Raw genomic sequence first — 19,935 nt, forward strand, 5'->3', positions numbered from 1 at the left:
AAACAAAAGCATATTCATCACAGTCCTCAACTGTAACTGAAGCTGATAACCTCTTGCCTTAAATGAGCAAGGCTAGGTAGCTGAAGATGCAGTGCAAGTCACAGGTCTAAAGATAATCCAAACACCTTCCACAGCAAGGAAGGAAATAAAAAACGTTTTTCTTGAAAAGGTGCTATTAAAACTAGCCATCTGTTACCCAGGCTTATTTTTGATCATTTCTCAACAGAAGTGAAAAAGTCCAATCCAATGAGTAACAATTGTGTCCCCCTGCTCCACACTACCGACCTGAGAAACAACAGCTGTTCACCAACATCATGGAATTGCCTGTTTCCTGCTGTTGTTTCAAGAATATTTTCACATTAAACAACACATGAAGCCACTTGGTTTAAGTTGCCTGTTAAGGAATGGGGTGTGTATATATACATGCACATATACAGACACACTTCCTACTGATAAGCCCTGAAATCTCTGCCATTTTGAAGAAGCCTCCAAAACAAGCGAGCAAACCACGAAGCTTCAGGTCCAGTCACTGAAAGTAAACAGGCTGGGAGTTTCTACTCTCTCTGCTTTTCCCCCCTGCTTCTGTAAAATACAAATTCTCTTCAATTTCTCATACCATGTCTTCTCCAGCTCTATTGGTTGCTTTACGACGCATTTTTGTAGCATCCCGCAAATACTTTCCTTGTTGAAACTACTTTTTCCACTTTCAATTTATACTGCTTAGAGTTTTCACTTTAGATTTCCTCTTTCCTACAGAAGTTCAAATACTTGATGATTATCAACTTTATTCCTCCCCCCGCCCCCCAGACACAACTCCTCCATTAATCTACGGACAAGAAAAGAGGGGCTTGACTGTTTTTCTATTCACCACCCCTAGAAACTAAGCATATTTCATACGTTTGAAGAGAAGCCCTTAGGCAACTTGCATCGAAGAACCAACAACATCTCAGCAAGCTCAACTTTCCCATGGCTTTGAGACTCACTCAGTATTGATTTGAAAGTCAGAAATATTCCTAAGACAAGGGAATCTCTTCTTCAGAAGCAGGCAAAAAAAAATTTACACAGTCTTTAAACTTCATCTAGCTATATTATTTGAAGTTATTTATTGAAGCATTATTAATAAATGTGATCATGGAAGGAGTTAATGTAATTTAAGTCACTAGTAAGACCTGAATGATTTTATTATTGTTTTTGTTTGTATCTAAAGGGGGGGGGGGAGGGGGGGGGAAGTTCCTTCAGTTGCTATTGCCTTTGAGAAAAGCACTGAATATTGTCTAATGCAAACGGGTAACCGTGACTTCAGTAAAAAGAACAAAGCCTATCACACCCAACTGCTTCAAGGGAAGAAGTTGGTATCTTCTGTAAGAAGCAGTAAAACTGCTGGAATACTAGTAGAACAAGCTCCACTGCAAAATGCTATGTCTAAGAGTATTTCAGAGTGGAAGAGACCTCTAGAAGCCACCTGGTACCAACACCTGGTCAAAGCAGGACCAACTTCTAAGTTAGACCAGGTTGTGCAGAGTAATTCTGGTAGTTTTTACTGTCTCTACGGATGGATATTGCACAACCTCTCCAGGCAGCCTGTTCTAATGCTTAACCACATTCACAGTGAAAAAATACCTTCCTAATTTCTCACCAAAATTTCTTTTAACGTGATTTTGCCTATCACCAATGTAATCACCTTACAGCTACCTGTTAATATTTGTAAACCTGTACTATAAACTTCAGCTACACAAAAACTAGGCTATTCCTGTCTAAATAGACTGAGCTATCTCTTGCCAATTAAGAATTGTATGTCCACAACAGGAAAAGAGACTGGCCTTGAGAATTACCCTCTCCCAACTTAAATAATATTACAAAGATGGAAGAATCCTGGATTTAAGTTTGTTTTGTTGCTTTCAACCTTGAAATCATTGCCACAACAGCAGAGCTTAAACTAAGACACGTTTTTCCCCACTCCTGAAATACATGTGTGCATGCATACACACACAAACACACAGAGTTAATCAAGCTGAACAACAGCACGTAAAGCACATATCTATAGGTTAGGAGACACTATTCTGAGCCCCCGCAGGCTAAAAACATGAAAGTGCTCTAATAACTTGGCAATTACACAGAAACACTTGTCCAATTTTGGAATAAAAGTGTTTACAGTTCTGTAGGCTGTACTCAATGATGCAGAAGCCTTCAGTGTGCTCATGGTAGCCTCCTGGACTGAACCCCACAGGAAACTTGAGGAAGAATAACAGTTTTAAATATCTTTAATAAAGTGCAATTCTGCACAGATCTAGAGAGGACTTCTGTTCCTTAACAGCTTAGCTGCGAATGTGTGTGTGGGATGGTACTTGCAAGAGCTTAAAGATGATCTTCCTTGGGCTGAGGCACTATTCATTTAATCCAGGTCTTGGTGTAGTTAACAGCTCACCCTTGGTCAATTCCAGGTAAGTATCTTCAGTGACATTTATATCTACTGTTTAATAAAGGTTTGGGTTATATCTAAAGGTACAGTCTTGCGCTCTGCCTAACTGCTTCCCCACACCCAGGTTAGAAGCTGCAGCAGTTCCCAAATGCACCCTGGCACTTGGTTACAAGGGAATAAGTACCAGCACATGGGAAGAGGCAGGATCAAGTGGCTGGGAAGGGGCAGGCCCATTATACATGTGATGCAAGTCTGCTCTTAAAATCATTTGTCAAGTTACGTATCAAGCATAGTCCGATAGAGAGAGCTCTGCTAAATCCTTTAATCCTTTAATTGCAGGTACACACCAGAAAAAGAACAGAGAGACTGTCACTTCAGTACTTACCAGGCTTCTTCCTCTGCCTATTTAACGGGTTCACTGAGTTGTTATTCTTGAAAGTAAAAAGCTCAAAGACTATCTCAAAACAAAATCAAGCATTAAGCAAAAATTGATATAAGTATGAAAAGAGAATATAAAGCCTTTTATATTCAAGTATTAAAATGGCAGTACCAAATTAGTCTTCGCTATTTCCCTCGAAACATATGGAAAGCTCTGTGTACTTAAATGTGTTCAAGGTACACAGCTGGGAGAACCAGAAGTCTTACACAGAGACCAAGTACGGATGTACATGCTTGATGGACAGGCAGAGCACTACTGTTCATGTCCCAAATATGAGAATGCAATACCACTAACAGCCCAGATACCATTTTGCTGTAGTGACACTTCTCTGAGCTACAAGCAATTACAGAATCAGATCTGCAAGGTACAGTTGCTAATAAGTAGTAAAAAAATAATAAGAAAAATGTATTCCCCCCCAAGCTATAATCTTTACACTTAAGCTTTAATTCCTGATATACCATGAGTCAGTCACATTGGTTGATTCCCAATACTTTCTAATTCAACCCAATTTGACAGAGGAGTTAAAGTCCTAATGATAACTGGACTTCCAGAAGTTTTTGATAACTGGTGGCTGGAAAGACAACAGACATACAAACAAGTACCTCCTCTAACTGAAACCCAGGCAACTGTGAACATCCCATACACTCGCCTCGGCCCATCGAGTAAGCATAACAAGTTTATTTAGATCAGTTAGACCACACGATCTCTTGACTGCTGGGAACATCAGAAGGCATGGGGAACTGCACACTGCAACTTTAAAAAAACCCAGACCGAACAAAAAAAACCCCAAAATCAACCAAAACCCCTGACCACCCACCCAATCCCCCCCAAAACACTATACACACAACTCCACTACAGAACAAAAACATAAACTTATTTCAAATAGTACATATTTACCTTGAACACAGAGAATGACAAGCAGATAGGCTCCAAGCAATCGCTCATAAACTCTCAATTGAGTCATTGTTCACTTTTAATCCTTCCTGTGCAAGACAACTGGTCCTTCTGCTTGACAAATGTTAAGCTTAGTCTGTTCGGTGAAGCCTAATACAAGATTTGGTGCTTGACTGGAAAGATGCTTTTGCAACTTTTCCAACTTTGTTTCCTGAAAGGTAGAGTAAAACAAAATGTCAAGAAACTCCCTGCATTTCTGAAACAAACAAAAACAAACAACCTCAAGAGTTTTCATCACATTGATCATAACCATGTGGATGCAAAAAATAATTTTAAAAGCATATGTTTATTAATATTAGTAATTGAAAACATTAGCCATATTTATTATCCAACTAAATTGCACGGTTCATCTGAAATATGGATTTTTAGTAACAACCTATGTGAATGTTTTTACATTCCTATAAAAAAATATTAGATATGTTAACTGACTAGACATAGCCATATATTTGAGACTCACGGCTACCACAGGTAGTATTCGACACATTAACATGTAAATTTGTCTGAAAACTGTTTTCTTTACAGCAACTAAAATTTATATTTATAATTTTTCTTAAAAATTAAACTCAGTGGTGACTTTCCGTAATATTGCAGTGATAAAAGCAACACCATCTTGAGCCACCAGTTGAAAAATGCTTGCAAAGAAGCTTTATTGCAGTAAATCCCCCCCAGCCTGTCAAGCAGAAAAGATCAATTTGTATTGAAGTAGCTAGTTTAGTTTCCTAATGTACTTACAATGTTACTTTTGTCTTCTAGAATAGCAGTACATCTTAAAAACAAAACAACAACAAAAAAAAAAGGCACAATCTCATTTAACAGTTGAATGAAGAAATTAATTTCTCACTTAGCATCAACTAGATTCCAGTCCCTCTTCCTGTAGACTACGTTATATGTATTTTTATATATATATAGTGTTTTCTAGAGAAAATAGAGTGAGCTTAGTTCACAACAGTGAACATTTATTATTCATCTCTGTTAATTCCAATTCAGAATCTTGACACCCTTCTGGATTCCCAAGTTTTGTACCAATTAATTCCTCCTGAAAAATTACGCTACTAGATGCACATGCCATTTGCTCACAAAATCAAATATAGTTCTACACATCCAGTGGATGAACACATAGCTAAGACAGCCACACTGAGTAAGAAGTTACTTTTTCAGACTCTAGTAGTTGTGGTCACGTTCTGCTTAACGAACTTTCTACAGCAATTCACAAGGGAAGTGTAATTGGGCCTCAGAGGACTAAAAAGGAGCTCGAACACCTAAATAGTTAATTGCAACAAAAGCAACGTTGCACAAAGACGAACAGAGGACTGATTTTGCCTTTCCTCGGCCTCTTGTTTCGGTGGGCTTGACCTCCCTGACCCCTGTCAGCCTGGCGCTGCTCATGAATGCCAAAACTGGCGTTCGCTTAGGGATGGGCTGCAATTACTGTTAGTGGCCGCTTCCAGCATCAATAACTCAATCTGTCTGTCGGTGAGACCCAAGAACTTTTCATTTTAATTAGTCTTCAGAGGCATTTAACATGGAGGCAAATTAGCGGCCAAGCCAGGAGGTGTCCGTCACTTTCAATTTCGGCAGGGCCAGGGCAGGCCGCCCCGACCCCTGCCCTACTTTTCACACGTCTCTGACTTCTCCCTAATGAAGCGACAAAGCGCCTCTGCGCCAGAGGAAGCCGGGGCGAGCTCCGGGATGGGCGCCTCACGGACGCGGGTGATGCTCCCCAAACGCCACAGCCACCCCGGCTCTGCCATTAGTGCTGGGATGGACTCGGAATGACATGCTCTGCAGACATCCTAACTACTAGGAACTTCAAAATAAGCTTCCTGGAGAGGCAGAGGTAAAAGCCATATGGTAACCAACATATTCACTCTTTTTGGTGTTTCCTAATCACAAGTAACAGGACCAATTCTGACACCTGACAGGGAAGGTCCTTCTAGCTAAAAACATCAGGCCAGCAACTTAAGTCTGTAAGTATTATTGCTTTATTCTTTGTTTCAATTGCAATGAACTTCAGTCCTCAATAAAACACATGGAAGACAAAAACTGCCAACAGCTTGTATGTAGTAAAACAATAAAGACTTTATTTACAGTATTATTTTTGCAGTCCATCAAGGGGGGAAAAAAAAAGACCAAACCCGAAACCACTAACAGTCTGTTTAAAGTATGTTTTCAAATAATTTGTCTCTCTTCATGCAAGTTTCAGTATTTCAAATTTTAACTCTTCCACATTTCAAGAGTGTTTTACTTTTGGAAAACTGGTTATCTTGTTCCTCACTTTAATAAGGTGGGAAACACACTGGCACAGGAACTTAATGTGCAATGTTTATTTACCACTGTAGTGCATCGTATGTTATTAAAAAAAAAATCAATAAGAAATGGCAAAAAATAACATTTTCATACAACTCACTTCCAATTTCATGGTGATTTTTGTTTAGTAAGACCATCTAAGGTAGTTACGAAAAATGCTGTCCAAGCCTATTCAAGAATATAACAATCTCCACTTTGTACCTAAATCTTCATTAATACTTCGCTTTTCATATATATTAAAATGTAAATATGTATAAAAATGTTATAAAAACTTACAATAAAATGACACTGAGAGCAAGTTCTGCTATAATTCCTCATTTTAAAATCATTATAATTTGAGAATGCTTATCAGCATTTAAAACACCTCAAAAAAAAAAATGAAACCCAGCAGGGCTGCAATTACCTTCTCTTTCCCTGAAATGCAGATTAATACTATTACTTGTGTTATCTTTCTCTTGCTGCTACTGTCAGTGTCAAGTTTGCCCTTATCCAGGAAAGCCCTGCAGCTGGCTGCAAGGCTTGGGCAGAGAAGCACTGATGAGCCTTGCTGCACCCAGAGCTCTAGTGGTAACATCTCACTGCTGGGCAGGTGAGCTTAAGCCACTAATGGAAAACTAGTGATTTACAATGAAATGTCCCAATACAAACTATGTGAACTGTTGTGTGGATACATGTCCTATTCTACACTATACAAGCAAGACAGCTGTGTCAAAACCACGATGTGGATGGGCTGAGGCAGTTTTTTCAGTCACCACAGTAGAATTCATCAGTTTTTCTGCCACAGCTATCAGGAGAGATTTCAGGCATTTTTTTATTTTTTTTTTACCCATCCTTTGAACTGTGCTTCTTGTTTAGCTGAGAAACTTAAATGAGAAAAAAACCTAAGACAATTAGTTCTCAAATAGCCTGTGTTGCTCTTTTGCAGAAATGGAAACAGTCTGCAAACATTTTGTTCTTGAAATCACCTGGCATTCCAATACAGCTATGTAGTTTAACAGCTTTAAAAAAAGGTTTAAAAAACCCAGACTAGCTGTTCTAGTGCTTCTAACAAATGCCACACCCCAAATTGATGTAGTTATGACCTTCATATGAGAATGTATTTCACTAAAAACAAAACAAACCACCACAACAAAAAATCATATTTGACAAAACCAAAGAGGCCACAGTGATATCTTTTCCAAGCCATTTCTAGATTCCCCTTGAAGAAGACTGGCAGCCCTGCTAAGGCACATGATCTAAAGTGAACAACAGCTGGAATTTCTCCAAAACGTGCCCAATATTAACAGTGTAGAATGACACAACTAAATGACTACTTCAAATGTGTTAAAGCACCAATTAACACCTGGAATGCTATTCTGCCAACAGAGTGATGCTGAATTAATTCAAACCCGTAAGTCAATCAGTTGATTTCCAAGTCCTCGAGCTTTCTTTTTTTTGTTGTAGCCATAAAGAAGTGTTCAACTACAATCTGTTAAAAAGTATTTTATTCCTTAATCACAACACTCAATTTGTCTACACTGTGATATATTACCCTTTCTAAAAATAGTTTATTGAAGAAAATGCTTTTGTTATTAAAGCCATGTGTGGTTTTTTCTAAACTTGAACTCAGCTGTGAATTCATGGCACTATCACAGCAGTCTAACCCTACACTCTGTATGACTCCGAATATATGAAGCTAAAGTGTGCAGGATTTGTCATATAACCCAAAACAACTCTAAAATCAGGGAATTCAGTTGTAACTGTTCTTTAGATGTGGCTCTAATACTTTTAACAGCATGATCCCTAAACCAAATGAGCTTCACTGTCCCAAATTTCAATAAAGAATGATGGTACTGAATGTAACGAAGACAGTATTGCAAAAGAGGAACACAAGAAAAAAGAAACATCAATCTCTGACTTCACAAGAATTAGAACATTAAATCCATTTCAACAGAAAAGATGTTTTAAAACATTTGCACCAGTATATACAATACCAAGTAAATGTATTTGCCAAAGCAAAACTTAAATATATTAAAAGCTTCTCTTAAGTGCAATGGGGGCAAGAAGCCACATAGGTAACTGTAAGCGTATTACCTCAATCACCTGTGTAGTTTTGAACAGATCTTTGAGGTGGAAGAGAATACCAGAGGCAAACTGGACTGTCAGTCCAAGGCAGTACGTAATAACAACTTTTCTATTAGAGCTTTAAAAAACCCTGGTATGTTGCCACAAAGAAAATTATTAATTTGGATGAAGAAAAGAGGGATTGTAAGAACACTAAAGAATTTACTACAGAGCAGACCACAGGTAGTTTCAAGAACAGATTACCAGTGTAGTTCAAATGACATTCTTGAATCAGCTCAATTCAAGAATACTTACCCTTTTCATTAATAAACTAAGCACAAAAAGTAAAACTTGTCGACAAACCTTGCCGACAATCATGAATTGCCAATTCAGCTGAGAATTGTTTTTATGCAGGGAAGATTTGGACCACATTAAGAACTGAAGTAACAGAAATGGAATGAAATAGAACAGCATGAAATTGTGAAAGTTATGCATATTGGGAACTCCGAAGAATTTCTGCTTCACATAGACTACGAGTTCATGCACAGGACATAGCCATGTCCAAGGACTCAAGTACACTAATCGATTACAGAACATCAGGCTGCTGGAAGAAAGAGACAAACACAACTCTAGGATTTCCTAGGGAAATTTCCCAGTGAAAATGGTAAAACATGAATAGCACAGAGACAGTATGATTGAGAAATTCAACATATGTCTAGAATGACTGATAATAATATACAAAGAACAGGAAGCCCTATGAATGGAGATGAAAAGAAAAAGATTAATACAGTGAAACTTGGCAGAGAAATTATTACTCTTTGAAAATGTAAATAAGAATAAACACAGTGAAAGACAGACAGCTGCTCAACCTAAAGAAAATTACTGGTTCAACAATGCTAGTTATGGATTAGCCATTACAATTTATTCAGATCAGAAATTAGAAACAATTCCTAACGAGTGGTTGGCAGGTTCTAGGAAAGATTTTTAAACTAAAAGGTGTCCAAAAACTTAATTAGTCTTTAGTTTACAAAACCTATCATCTCATGTAGCTGCAGGTGACAGGATGGGAGCAGACTCTGATCTGGGAGAGCCCTTACAACTCCATTTTGTTATTCATAATACAAGAAGGTAACCTGAGCTTGTTCGAAGTTAAATATTCAAATTTAACCAGTTCCATAACAGGAAAAACAGTTTAAGTTTCAGATTCTGTATTGTGTAATGTTCTCACATACTTACACAAGCCTACTTTCAAAATGTGCTTCTATTAATTTATGGCAAGCCATGCTTGCACAAATTGTAGAAAAGTGTCATACTGAAACAGCCAAACAAGCTATGCTAAAGTGCTGTCAAATATGTGAAGTTAAAAACACAGGTCAATCCACCACCAAAATTTATGAAGAAATCATACAGCTGATGGAAAAGACTGCTGGCTATTGCAAGCTAGTTGGCTGCATGGCCATCAACAAAACCTACTTCAAATAAGGTCCTATTTGTTTAGGCACTAATCTGTGCAAACTCACAAACATAATATCATAAAACTGCAGATTTTATTAGAGTTAATTGAAACTATTAGTGACTGCATAAATTTTAAAGCCAAAAGATTGTGTGAATTATTTCAATGGTCTTTCTCCCTCTGCCAATTGCTACAAAATCTGAAATGTTAAATGAAGCACACACGTGTGTGTATTATACACTTCTCAAAAGACTGAAATGAAAAAAAAAATCAGAATTCTATTTGTAGGACATTGATAACCACGTGTTTGTAACACATGTACTGCAAGAGTGGGTTTGTTCATTCAGAAAACATGAGCTCCTGACTGCTTTCTGCAGCAAGAGAGTTCACAGTCCTAGAAAAGGAGTTGTTATTTTTGAGCAGCTGGAAAAGCCACCAAAATGCACCCTGGATACTCTAACAGAAATCTTATGAAAGGCAAATTTCACACTGCTTGTATATATCAAATGTGTGTACATTAGGTCAGAATTTAGGAGCCAAACTACTAAATTATGATATATCTGTCTGTTTCATAAACAAAGTTGTTAACCATAAAGAAATTAAAGCCTAGCTGCTTTTTACCATGCCCAGCACAATTAGGTAATTGGGGACGCCACTCATTGGACTCCTGAATGCCCATCTTACTGTTACCCTGGAATTCCAATTAAGTAACTGCTACAAAGTTTCTGCCATTATATTAACAGTAATGAAATTCAGCAAAGCTGTTTTCCCAGTGCCATCAGGTATTCACACATATCCTACTGTATTACAAACATGACACATTCTCTTATTTGAGCATACTGAAACAGGATTTCACTACATAATTTGTATTCATCTTGAATCAAAACTTCCCCCCTTTCAACTCCATCAACTTTGGTGATTAGCTGAGAGCTTCTGCCCTTAAGACAATTGGCAAACGGATACCCATGCTCCTTCTACCATAAATGACACCAACTTCTGCTATTCTACCCAGAAGCTATCATTCTTAGATGTTTTTATATCACACATCACTATTGAAAATATTACGGTCATACTATACCACTTACAAGACCTATCACATATTTTGGCTTTGAATTACAATTATTTTATACAAACAATATGCCTAGGCTGAGGAAAGGAAAAAGCTGGGCCTCAAACCTGAATATGTATTTGCTCACTTTTTAAAATGTGAACAATGGACCCCAAAATCAGGGCGAGAGCCTTTAAAAGTACAAATGCTTCCACAAGAAGGATTTCTAAAGTGCAACATCCCTTTCAGCACTATAAAGACAACTAATGAATACTTTCACAACCTTGCAGTTTGTTGGGTTTTTTTCTCGCCATAATTTAAGGACAATTGTTCATTAATTTATATAAAAAACACCCCCAGAATAACAAACTGTCAGGATAAGCTTTTATTACACTTAGATCCCATGTTTCTGTTACACCTATAACCTTTGTCCAGTCTAGAAAAAGAAATGTACAACTACTTCTTGTCTCCAAAGTGAAGGCGATTATGCAAATTCTGGGACCCATGTAGAGATCTCCAGAAACTGGGGTTTTGTTTGGTGGTTAAGAAGAGCAATTTTCATTTCATGGTGCCTAAGTGAAACAGCCTGTCCTTATTGGTTACTGAAATTAATCAATAACAAAGCATGCTATACAGACCCATGCTTTTTCCCTGATGTCACTGACATCGGTTTCCCTGAGAAGAGAAGCAGCAAGGAATAGAAACCCCAAAGCCCCCCAGTGCCATCGTTAGGCCAGCCTGCAGCTCCAGCTCCAGCACACTTTCCAATCGAAACGTTTTGCCCGCATGAGGGTAGTGTAAGCTAATTTCTGAGTAGGGGCACGTTGCTAAAATCTACATCCCTCACGCACAACACTGTTTAGAAAAAGTGGTTACTACTTAAAAAAAATACAACACTTGAATTTCAATTTTAGTACAAAGAAGAAAATAGCAACAAAGCGGAGAAGAATTCAACAAGCTTTGGGGGGGGTGTTCTTTTTTAACATGAATAAATAGGCTGCAACTACTTATCTCCCTCTTCCCCTCACTTCTACGCTTAATTCTTGTTTTCTAGGTAGTAAGATTTTCTCAAGTCTTATGGCTAGCTGCCAGCTCCACAAAGCTGGAGCAGAGCTCTCCCTCCCCTCTGCTCGGCCCCTCCCCTGGGCAGCCCTAGGCGCCCTGCCTGACATGCTTTTCAAGGCGTGCTAGACTGCAGAGCAGACTTTCTGGCTCCACTTCCATTGTTTGCACGGCTGCTTTGCTCCTTATCCAGAGCGTGGATTAGCATAAGAATACTGTTTTCCCCCTCTGCAAGCCAGCTCCCCTCTAGAAGACCTCTACCCCTTAAGAATAAACATGGGGTTGGGTTTTTTTTGTTAGTTTTTGGTTTGGGGTTTTTTCCCCAGATTTTCTCTTTTAGTCCTCTTTTCCTACTCAAGACTTGTAAAAACCAGTAAAATAAATAAAATTCTAAACAAGCAAGTCTGACAAGGCTCGAAAATACCCGATTGCTTAGATTGGTAATTACCAAGGTCAAAAGAGTCAACTTGATAATGCTATTCACGGAGCCCTCACTCCTCACGCTCCAGTTGTGAGTATGATTTTAGTTATTAAAGGATACACCTTCCAAACAGAGCAGAGAATAAGTAAGTTCTAGGAAAGAATAACAGAAAAGGAGACCTTAATGCCCCCTTCCCCCTCCCCTTTTTTTATTTACCCCTGGAAGACAAGGTTCAAATTATTGAGAACAGACAGAAAGCATTACTTATCAACATAACCCTCAGCCAAAAATACAAACCAACCCCCTCCAAACTGCTAGCAGCCATGCCTTAAACACCGGAATCGCTGCTGCCTACTTAAACTGCAAACCCTTTCTCTCTGGTATCTGACCAAGACACTATGGTGTCCCTTGTGAAGCAAGTTACATGTGATCTAGTCTTAAGAAAGGTCAACAGAAGAGCATTTCACATAAAGCAAACCACTTGCCCTCAAAACACTTAAAACTGTCAACATGGACATATTTTTCTGTTCTGCTACCAGTAAGATAACTGCTGTCCAAATCAATTCAGACATCATTTTGCAAACAAGATAAACACGCACTTGCAAATGTTACCTCATAAGCAAGCCACATAATTTTTAAATCACCAAATTCAGCACTCCTCAATGCAGTGGGCAAGAGAAAAGTACTTCTTTAACAGCATTTGCTCAATACAAAACAGCAGAGACAAGAGTGTCAAGTTCAACATCATCATGATTAGCTAATGCAAAATGCTGCTTGGCAAGGTAAGCTTTAATCCTCATTTTCCTCATCTGCCTGCCATGCCCACAGAAGCACCATACTCTGCTGATACAAGAAACTGTCTAGCAGTTGTCACAAATCACTGTAAATAACACATATTCTCAAAGGAGCAGCCTCCTCCATCAGTCCTGAAAGAGGCCTTTTAATAGCTGCATAGGCCAAATAAACGAAGTAGTAGATGCTGCTGCTTTATGTTCCCATAAAACATGGATGTGGCAGGGTAATTCTTCAAAGTGTTCTTATTACAGAAACAAAATTTTAGATACGTACTTTGCAAATTACATTTAACTGTTAATTTGCTCTTCATGTTATATTGCCCTTCTAACATTAAATTGCCGAAAATGCGGCCTTTCAACCTCTCTTACAACTCTTTTGAATTATATATATATAATAAGCTAACAGCTCTTCTGTCATCTGTGAGCCTTGACACTCAGACTAGAAACTCATGTTGGGATATTTTTATGAAGTTACAAGCTCCAGCCATAAAACACTAGGAGGTTACCACCTCCACAACAAGGGCAGGAGAAGTGAGCAAGTATTGTTGGTGGCAGGTCTAGCATAGCCTAAACCAGAATCAGCGGCAGTTTAAATTAATATGCCGTGCTCTGAGTAGCTGTGGCTGATGAGCTGCCATTTGCTTGATACTGCCACAGAGGCACTGACCTCCAGCAAAAGAGCAAGGTGGACAGCTGGGGGTAGTAACCTCACAAGCTGTCTCACTAGTGACCTCCAAAGTTTGCAAGAACATGTAAGTAGGTTAACAAAGTTTCCATAAGCCCAAGCAGAAAAGAAAAAAAGCAAAAAAACCCCAAATCCATTTGAAAGCAAGTATCTTGTAATTACAACATTGAGTATCTTACATGGAACCTGCAAAGTATTTGGTTATTCTCAGTGATTCTCAATATCATAGTGATAAACGCTTATATATAAAGCACAACATGCTCACACCCAGTTATTTCACAAATACTTATTATTAAATTAGATGGCTATATGAAGAAAATGCTTCCACAGTACAAATAATTTAAAATTAATTCTATTCTGCATTCAAGTTTCTACTTTCATCTGCAATACAATTTTTAATTGTGAGGTATGTCAGAAGGCATTATTGTTCTGGAAGAAATTTCTAAGACTCTAGATGTATGTGTCTGAGCTTATCTTACTCTGTTAGTATTCTGCAAATTTTGCTGAGATGACAATATATTTTAATGCAAACCAAAGTTAAACTTCAAGTGCATTGTAGATCCGTTTGGTTAAATAACTACAGAAACAACATGGCATGCACATGCACACAAAATACTTCTTTAAAGTTTAAACAATATACTTTCATCATATATAGCTTCAAAGACATTTCTAAATCTAAACACAGTAATCTTTCAATAAGTAGACAATTCAAAAGTAATGTTCATATTTAAGTTATAGTCCCTTATTTCCCTGCATTAAGTGCTAAAGTAATACCATTATATTTTTTCCCCACACAAAATTCAAAAACATACACACAACAAGCATGACTAGAAAGCTCAATGAGATTAAAATATTTAGAGTTTAGTAGTTTTATCAGTAGTATGTTTCCCATCTTTCCCAAAGCACTTCACATGCTTTCCTACTTTTTCTCTTTGACCCTTGTGGTGTGTGACAAACTGCTCATACTCTACTACAAAGAAATAATTTGGGCACGACTTTTTTATTGCAAACGTTTCCCCCATCATCCTTCAAGTTATCTCCTCTGATGTCTTCACAATTCCTTAAGTTAAAAATCTTAAAAAGTAAATCCATCTGCCTCCTAAGTCACCTCTTCATTAACTTTGGCTTATCAATTTACCAGTTGTAAAATTCTCAGATGCATTAACACATTTAAAATTAACATATACAAGACCAAGGAATTAGGAGACTTACTTGCTTTGAAGTATGCAATACATTTCATATTAGATTTTGAATTCCTATTAAACCAACTGACCAACAACAGCAGGAGCAGCCACTCTCACTGCTTCAAGACTTCCAAAAGATCTTTTCAGATGCTTTTTAAATTTTTCTTCCCCATCACTGGAGTGGTGACAGTCTGCTTTCTTTTCATTATACCCTATGTCCACATAAGGATTCAGCTACTGCTCAGGCTCTGGCTGAGTAACAGGCAGGGGAGGGGGAAAGTTACCACCTACTGATGTATAGGCACAGTAAGAGCAACAGAACTGTTGATGCGATTTTTATAAGACTGATAAAGAACCCCCGATAACTCCCATTTAAAAAGTCTCATTAATTCAAAGATTGGGGATTCTGGCAAATAACATATTTGCTGAGGGGAAAAAACTGAGTAGATTACAAGTGTACATTTGCAAATTCTATTACAATTTAAAATGCACAGAACTTCAGGACACCTGTACAAACATCACTTTTCTCACACATTGTCATCTCAAAGACTTCAGGGAGTTTCCTTTCTACAGGCAGACTCTAATCACTTTCATTCCATTGAAAGCCAAGGATCACACTGTTTTACAGAAACATTTTTCATACTGAAACAAATAGTTGTTTTTCAAAAACCAGCAACCTGAAGAAACATGTTTGAATGAGAAAAGGCATTTTAAATCTCAGAAGAACAACAACAAACTGTGTTTGAAGTGTGGTCAAGTGTAGCTATTTGGGCATCCTTCTGCACATCTTCACTGTAGAAATTCTCCTAATGGGTAGGACAACTGACCCCTCTAGCATTACTCTCTAACAGATTCAAATTTTGTGTGACTGTGTTCAACTGCAAACACTTAAAACTTGAGTGCAAGATGACCTATCTATATCAAAACAATGCACAGAAACTTCCTCATTAACATAAGCAAGCCACAGCTTCTAAGAAATTCACATTAACAAAATGAGCAACATGAGGCTGCTGTTTTCAAAAGTTTATATACAGTATGCACAAATGCAGGAATATGCTTATTTTTTCCATGCAACTTATGCATTTGATAATCTACATAATTATTCTTTTAAATACACATATAAACACTATACCAGACAAATTTTCACTGAGGCAAGAATTCAGAGGATTGTGTAAACCAAATACTTAGTCCTAAATATGTTGTCTTTCCAATCTGTGCATTCACAGAGTTGCAGAAGATGAGGACCATCCATTTCATTGCCTTTATACATGTACTGAAAGTGCTAATAACTAGGTCCATGAAAATGGATGGGTAGCAGGTCTCCATTTACTAAGATAACACAATCTGTCACAGCTTTCCAGATACAGGTATGGCATCGTGTTTCTAAAATGTCACAGTAATGTCTACTTTTCCATGCATAATCTATTGTAGTGTTTTTAATATTTTTATAGCTATCTGCCTTACTACTTCAACTAAATAAAGTACTGTTTACTGTGGCAACACCAAAATCCTTTTTCTGGTGGAAAGAGCGGCAAGGTGCACCTTTCCTCCCCTAAAGCAAGTATTTGACCACAGCTCATCCTACATAAATAGTTATATTTTCCTTACCCTAAATTCATACTGAAGTACTACTAAGGTACGTTTTGTCTTTACCATCCTTGCTGCATCAGTTATTCTAGAGCTGTGCCTACTCCCTTTATTTTTTCCCAAGCTATATTATCAGCAGGTCAAGGGAGGTGATTCTGCCCCTCTGCTCTGCTCTGGTGAGACCCTACCTGCAGTTCTCCATCCAGCTCTGGAGTCCTCAGTACAGGAAAGATATGGGCCTGTTGGAGAGGGTCCAGAGGAGGGCCACAAAAATGATCAGAGGGATGGAACACCTCTCCTATGAGGAGAGGCTGCGAGAGTTGGGGTTTGTCAGCCTGGAGAAGACTCCAGGGAGACTTTATTGCAGCCTTTCAGTTCTTAAAAAGGGTCTATGAGAAAGATGGGGAAAGACTTTTTAGCAGGGCCTGTTGGGATAGGATGAGGGGTGACAGTCTTAAACCGAAGGAGGGGAGATTCAGGCTGGATGTGAGGAAGAAATTCTTTACAATGAGGGTGGTAAAATACTGGAACAGATTGCCCAGAGAGGTGATGGATGTGCCACCCCTGGAGACATTCAAGGCGAGGGTGGATGTGGTTCTGGGCAACCTGATTTAGCTCAGGATGTCCCTGCTCATTGCAGGGGGATTGGACTAGATGAGCTTTGAAGGTCCCTTCCAACTCAAAACATTCCATGATTCTATTCTATAGTTCTATGATCTTGCCTTTTTTTCCTGTTAGCTTGCTCTTCAGATTATTAGTAAATACAACTATACTATACTAGCTTTTGGCATATAGCCACCTCACCTGTTTGGTTGGTTGGGTTTTTTTTTTTCTTTTCCTCTTTTCAAACTATTCCATTGTGACAACAGAATATTATTATTCTGTTTTCTTACTAATTTTCTAAGCAACTTGGCTTATTTCTAAGTATAACTTGCAAACTCACTAGCAGCCTAAGACTTTAAATGGTGCTACACTTTAAGACTGTGCATTTGCACACAGTAGCTGAACCAGTGTTTTATGTCTTTTCTTCCCTAGACACGTAAAGCACGCCATCCTAATATTCTATGTTATTAGAAATAACTACTGCCATTATTATATCAAGTCAGTTCATGACAAAGCACATGGAAGAAAAAACTGTGGTTTTGTTTTTTGGGGATTTTTTTTTTTTAATTAACCTGTACCATCAAGAAATTATTTTCCATTCTATAGTATAACAGATTTCACTGTTTTCAAAAAATCGGAAAAATATGTAAATTACACACCAGATGACTCATTCATGAATATTACTTCCTAACTATTTACCCTTATTTTTCACCGGAAGTATTTTAACAAAGAAAAGTTTCAGAGCAGAATATTTAAGTTTTAAAAGATTCAAATTATTACTCAAGATCCTGAAATTCCTGTACTGTGTTGTAAATGCAGAACATACAGACTTTAAAGGGATGATAAAAGTATGCCTTCTTTACCTAGACTTGGCTATGGTACACATTTTTATTTTTTTTTAAAAAGGATATTTCATATCTGGATTAGAAATAAGAAAACTAGCAAGCTTCTACCACACAGTTTTTTATGAAGATAAAGGGTATTACACGAAGATCCTTATCTAAATCAACCTTAGACTTTTGTTAACAAGTAGCTGTTTATGATTTTAAATTATATTTTAACTGTATCCCTAGATTTATTTCCATGCAATTCCATATCAACTACAACACTTCAGAAACATTTCACCTAACATTTCATGAAACTTATAATAACATTGTAACCTTGGAACCTCTGGAGAAGAACATTCCTGACTACTAAACCTAGTTCAGAGGAACCTAGTCCATCACTGACTTCTTTAGACTGCTTTAAAATAGTACCATCAGAAAGAAATGTTCATCTAATCGGATACACAGATAAGACGCAAAATATAGCCTCCTCTTACTACATAGGAACTTGTCTGGATTTCTTTGTGATCTGTTATACTTTCAACAGGATCTTCTGAGCTGCACAGAGCCAACATAAAAATGGTAGAATGATGGCATACTTGGACAGCTTAACTCGACCTTCCTGAACCTGACAGTCTTGGTCCAATAGGGAAGGCTCTTGTTTTATGCTGAGTTGAGATGGTCACACACCAGGAACAACCCAGGATAAACGAGGCCAAATGGAAGGAAAGCACTGTGAGGAGGATATCAGTCAAAAGACCAGCAAAACATGTGATAGCACACTGCAGAACAGAGCAGCTCTGAAGTGGCATCACTGGCACTTCCTGTTTTGATCAACTGATTCAAAAGATGACATGGACTTCTCCTTACTCCACTCCTGGAAAATGCTTTGAGCACACTGACCTGCATTTCCCATTTGTGGTTTAAGCCTGAAGGGGCTCAGCCTGTTTGTTATGGAATTAGCTCTAGCAAATTCAGTGGCAGCTAACCCAACCTTACAGAGTTATTGCTTCCTAACTGAACAGAGGACATCTTATGCAGTCTTGATGGTTAATAAGAAAACCATTGCAGGAACACCATCTCGTCACTGGCAGATATCATTCTGAAACACTTTGGCATGTGTTCTTAGCTACTGAACGAACAAGCTCATGAGAAAAGATGGTTCTACCACCACCGCTTTGGGAGGAGACAGAAAGATGACAACTCTACAGACACTAGAAGCTCAAAGTAGGAATTTATTCCTAAACTGTCAACTAAAGTTGTTGGTTCAGTAGTTGCACATCAGAGGTCTTTAACCTCCTAGCTGATGCCTTGCAGCAGGCAAGTCAAACTAAGGGAGTATTTTAAATTTGGGGGGGCGGGGAATGGAGGTCATCCAAACCCAGTTTTTAATACCCCTAAGAAATCAACTACACCACATTACAAATGCTAAAGACTTGCACAAATTCACAGTTGCAATTAAAAGACAGGCATTTGCCCTACTAAGTAAGATTTAATAAAATTTTACGTTGCCTCAAAAAATAGAGTAGAACTAGCAAAAGGACAATGAACGGCTATATAAGAGAGAGATTCCATATTAAAGAAATATTAAAATAAACCATCTTTGAGTACTGTCATGATACCTGTCCTGGGTTCAGCTATAGCAGTCATTTTTCTCCTTCTTAGTAGCTGGTGCAGTGCTGTGTTTTTTAACTTTCAGCCTGGGAACAACGCTGATAACACTGATGTTCTTAGTTGTTGCTAAGTAATGTTTACTCTGACCAAGGACTTTTCAGTCTCATGCTTTGCCAGGGAGGAGGGGAAGCCGGGAGGAAGCAGAGACAGGACACCTGACCCAAACTAGCCAAAGGGGTATTCCATACCACAGCACGTCATGCCCAGTATATAAACCGGGGGGAGTTACCCGGAAGGCCCAAATCACTGCTCGGGTCGGGCTCGGTATCGGTCGGCGGGTGGTGAGCAATTGTATCCTCTCCCCTTGTTATTTCACTAATCATTATTATCATTGGTGGTAGCAGTAGTGGTTTTGTGTTATACCTTAGTTGCGGGACTGCTCTTATCTCAACCCGTGGGAGTTACATTCTTCCGATTCTCCTCCCCATCCCTCCGGGA

General features: G+C 38.3%; 1 protein-coding gene across 3 annotated transcripts in view; it reads right to left on the bottom strand.

Moving 5' to 3' along the window:
* Nucleotides 1–19,935, bottom strand: part of BMPR1A (bone morphogenetic protein receptor type 1A) — an 83,783-nt gene that overhangs the window by 21,087 nt on the left and 42,761 nt on the right. For 2 of the 3 annotated variants that reach the window (XM_030487494.1, XM_030487495.2), the window contains one exon: nt 3,756–3,963. In XM_030487494.1, coding sequence (XP_030343354.1) covers nt 3,756–3,822 — 67 coding nt within the window. In that variant the 5' untranslated portion in view covers nt 3,823–3,963. Of the gene's footprint in view, nt 1–3,755; nt 3,964–4,544; nt 4,561–19,935 lie in introns of those variants that run through there. The other variant, XM_030487496.1, reaches the window with a different exon arrangement.

The sequence above is a fragment of the Strigops habroptila genome, chromosome 5 (genome assembly GCF_004027225.2).
Source record: "Strigops habroptila isolate Jane chromosome 5, bStrHab1.2.pri, whole genome shotgun sequence".
Classification (NCBI taxonomy): Eukaryota; Metazoa; Chordata; class Aves; order Psittaciformes; family Psittacidae; genus Strigops; species Strigops habroptila.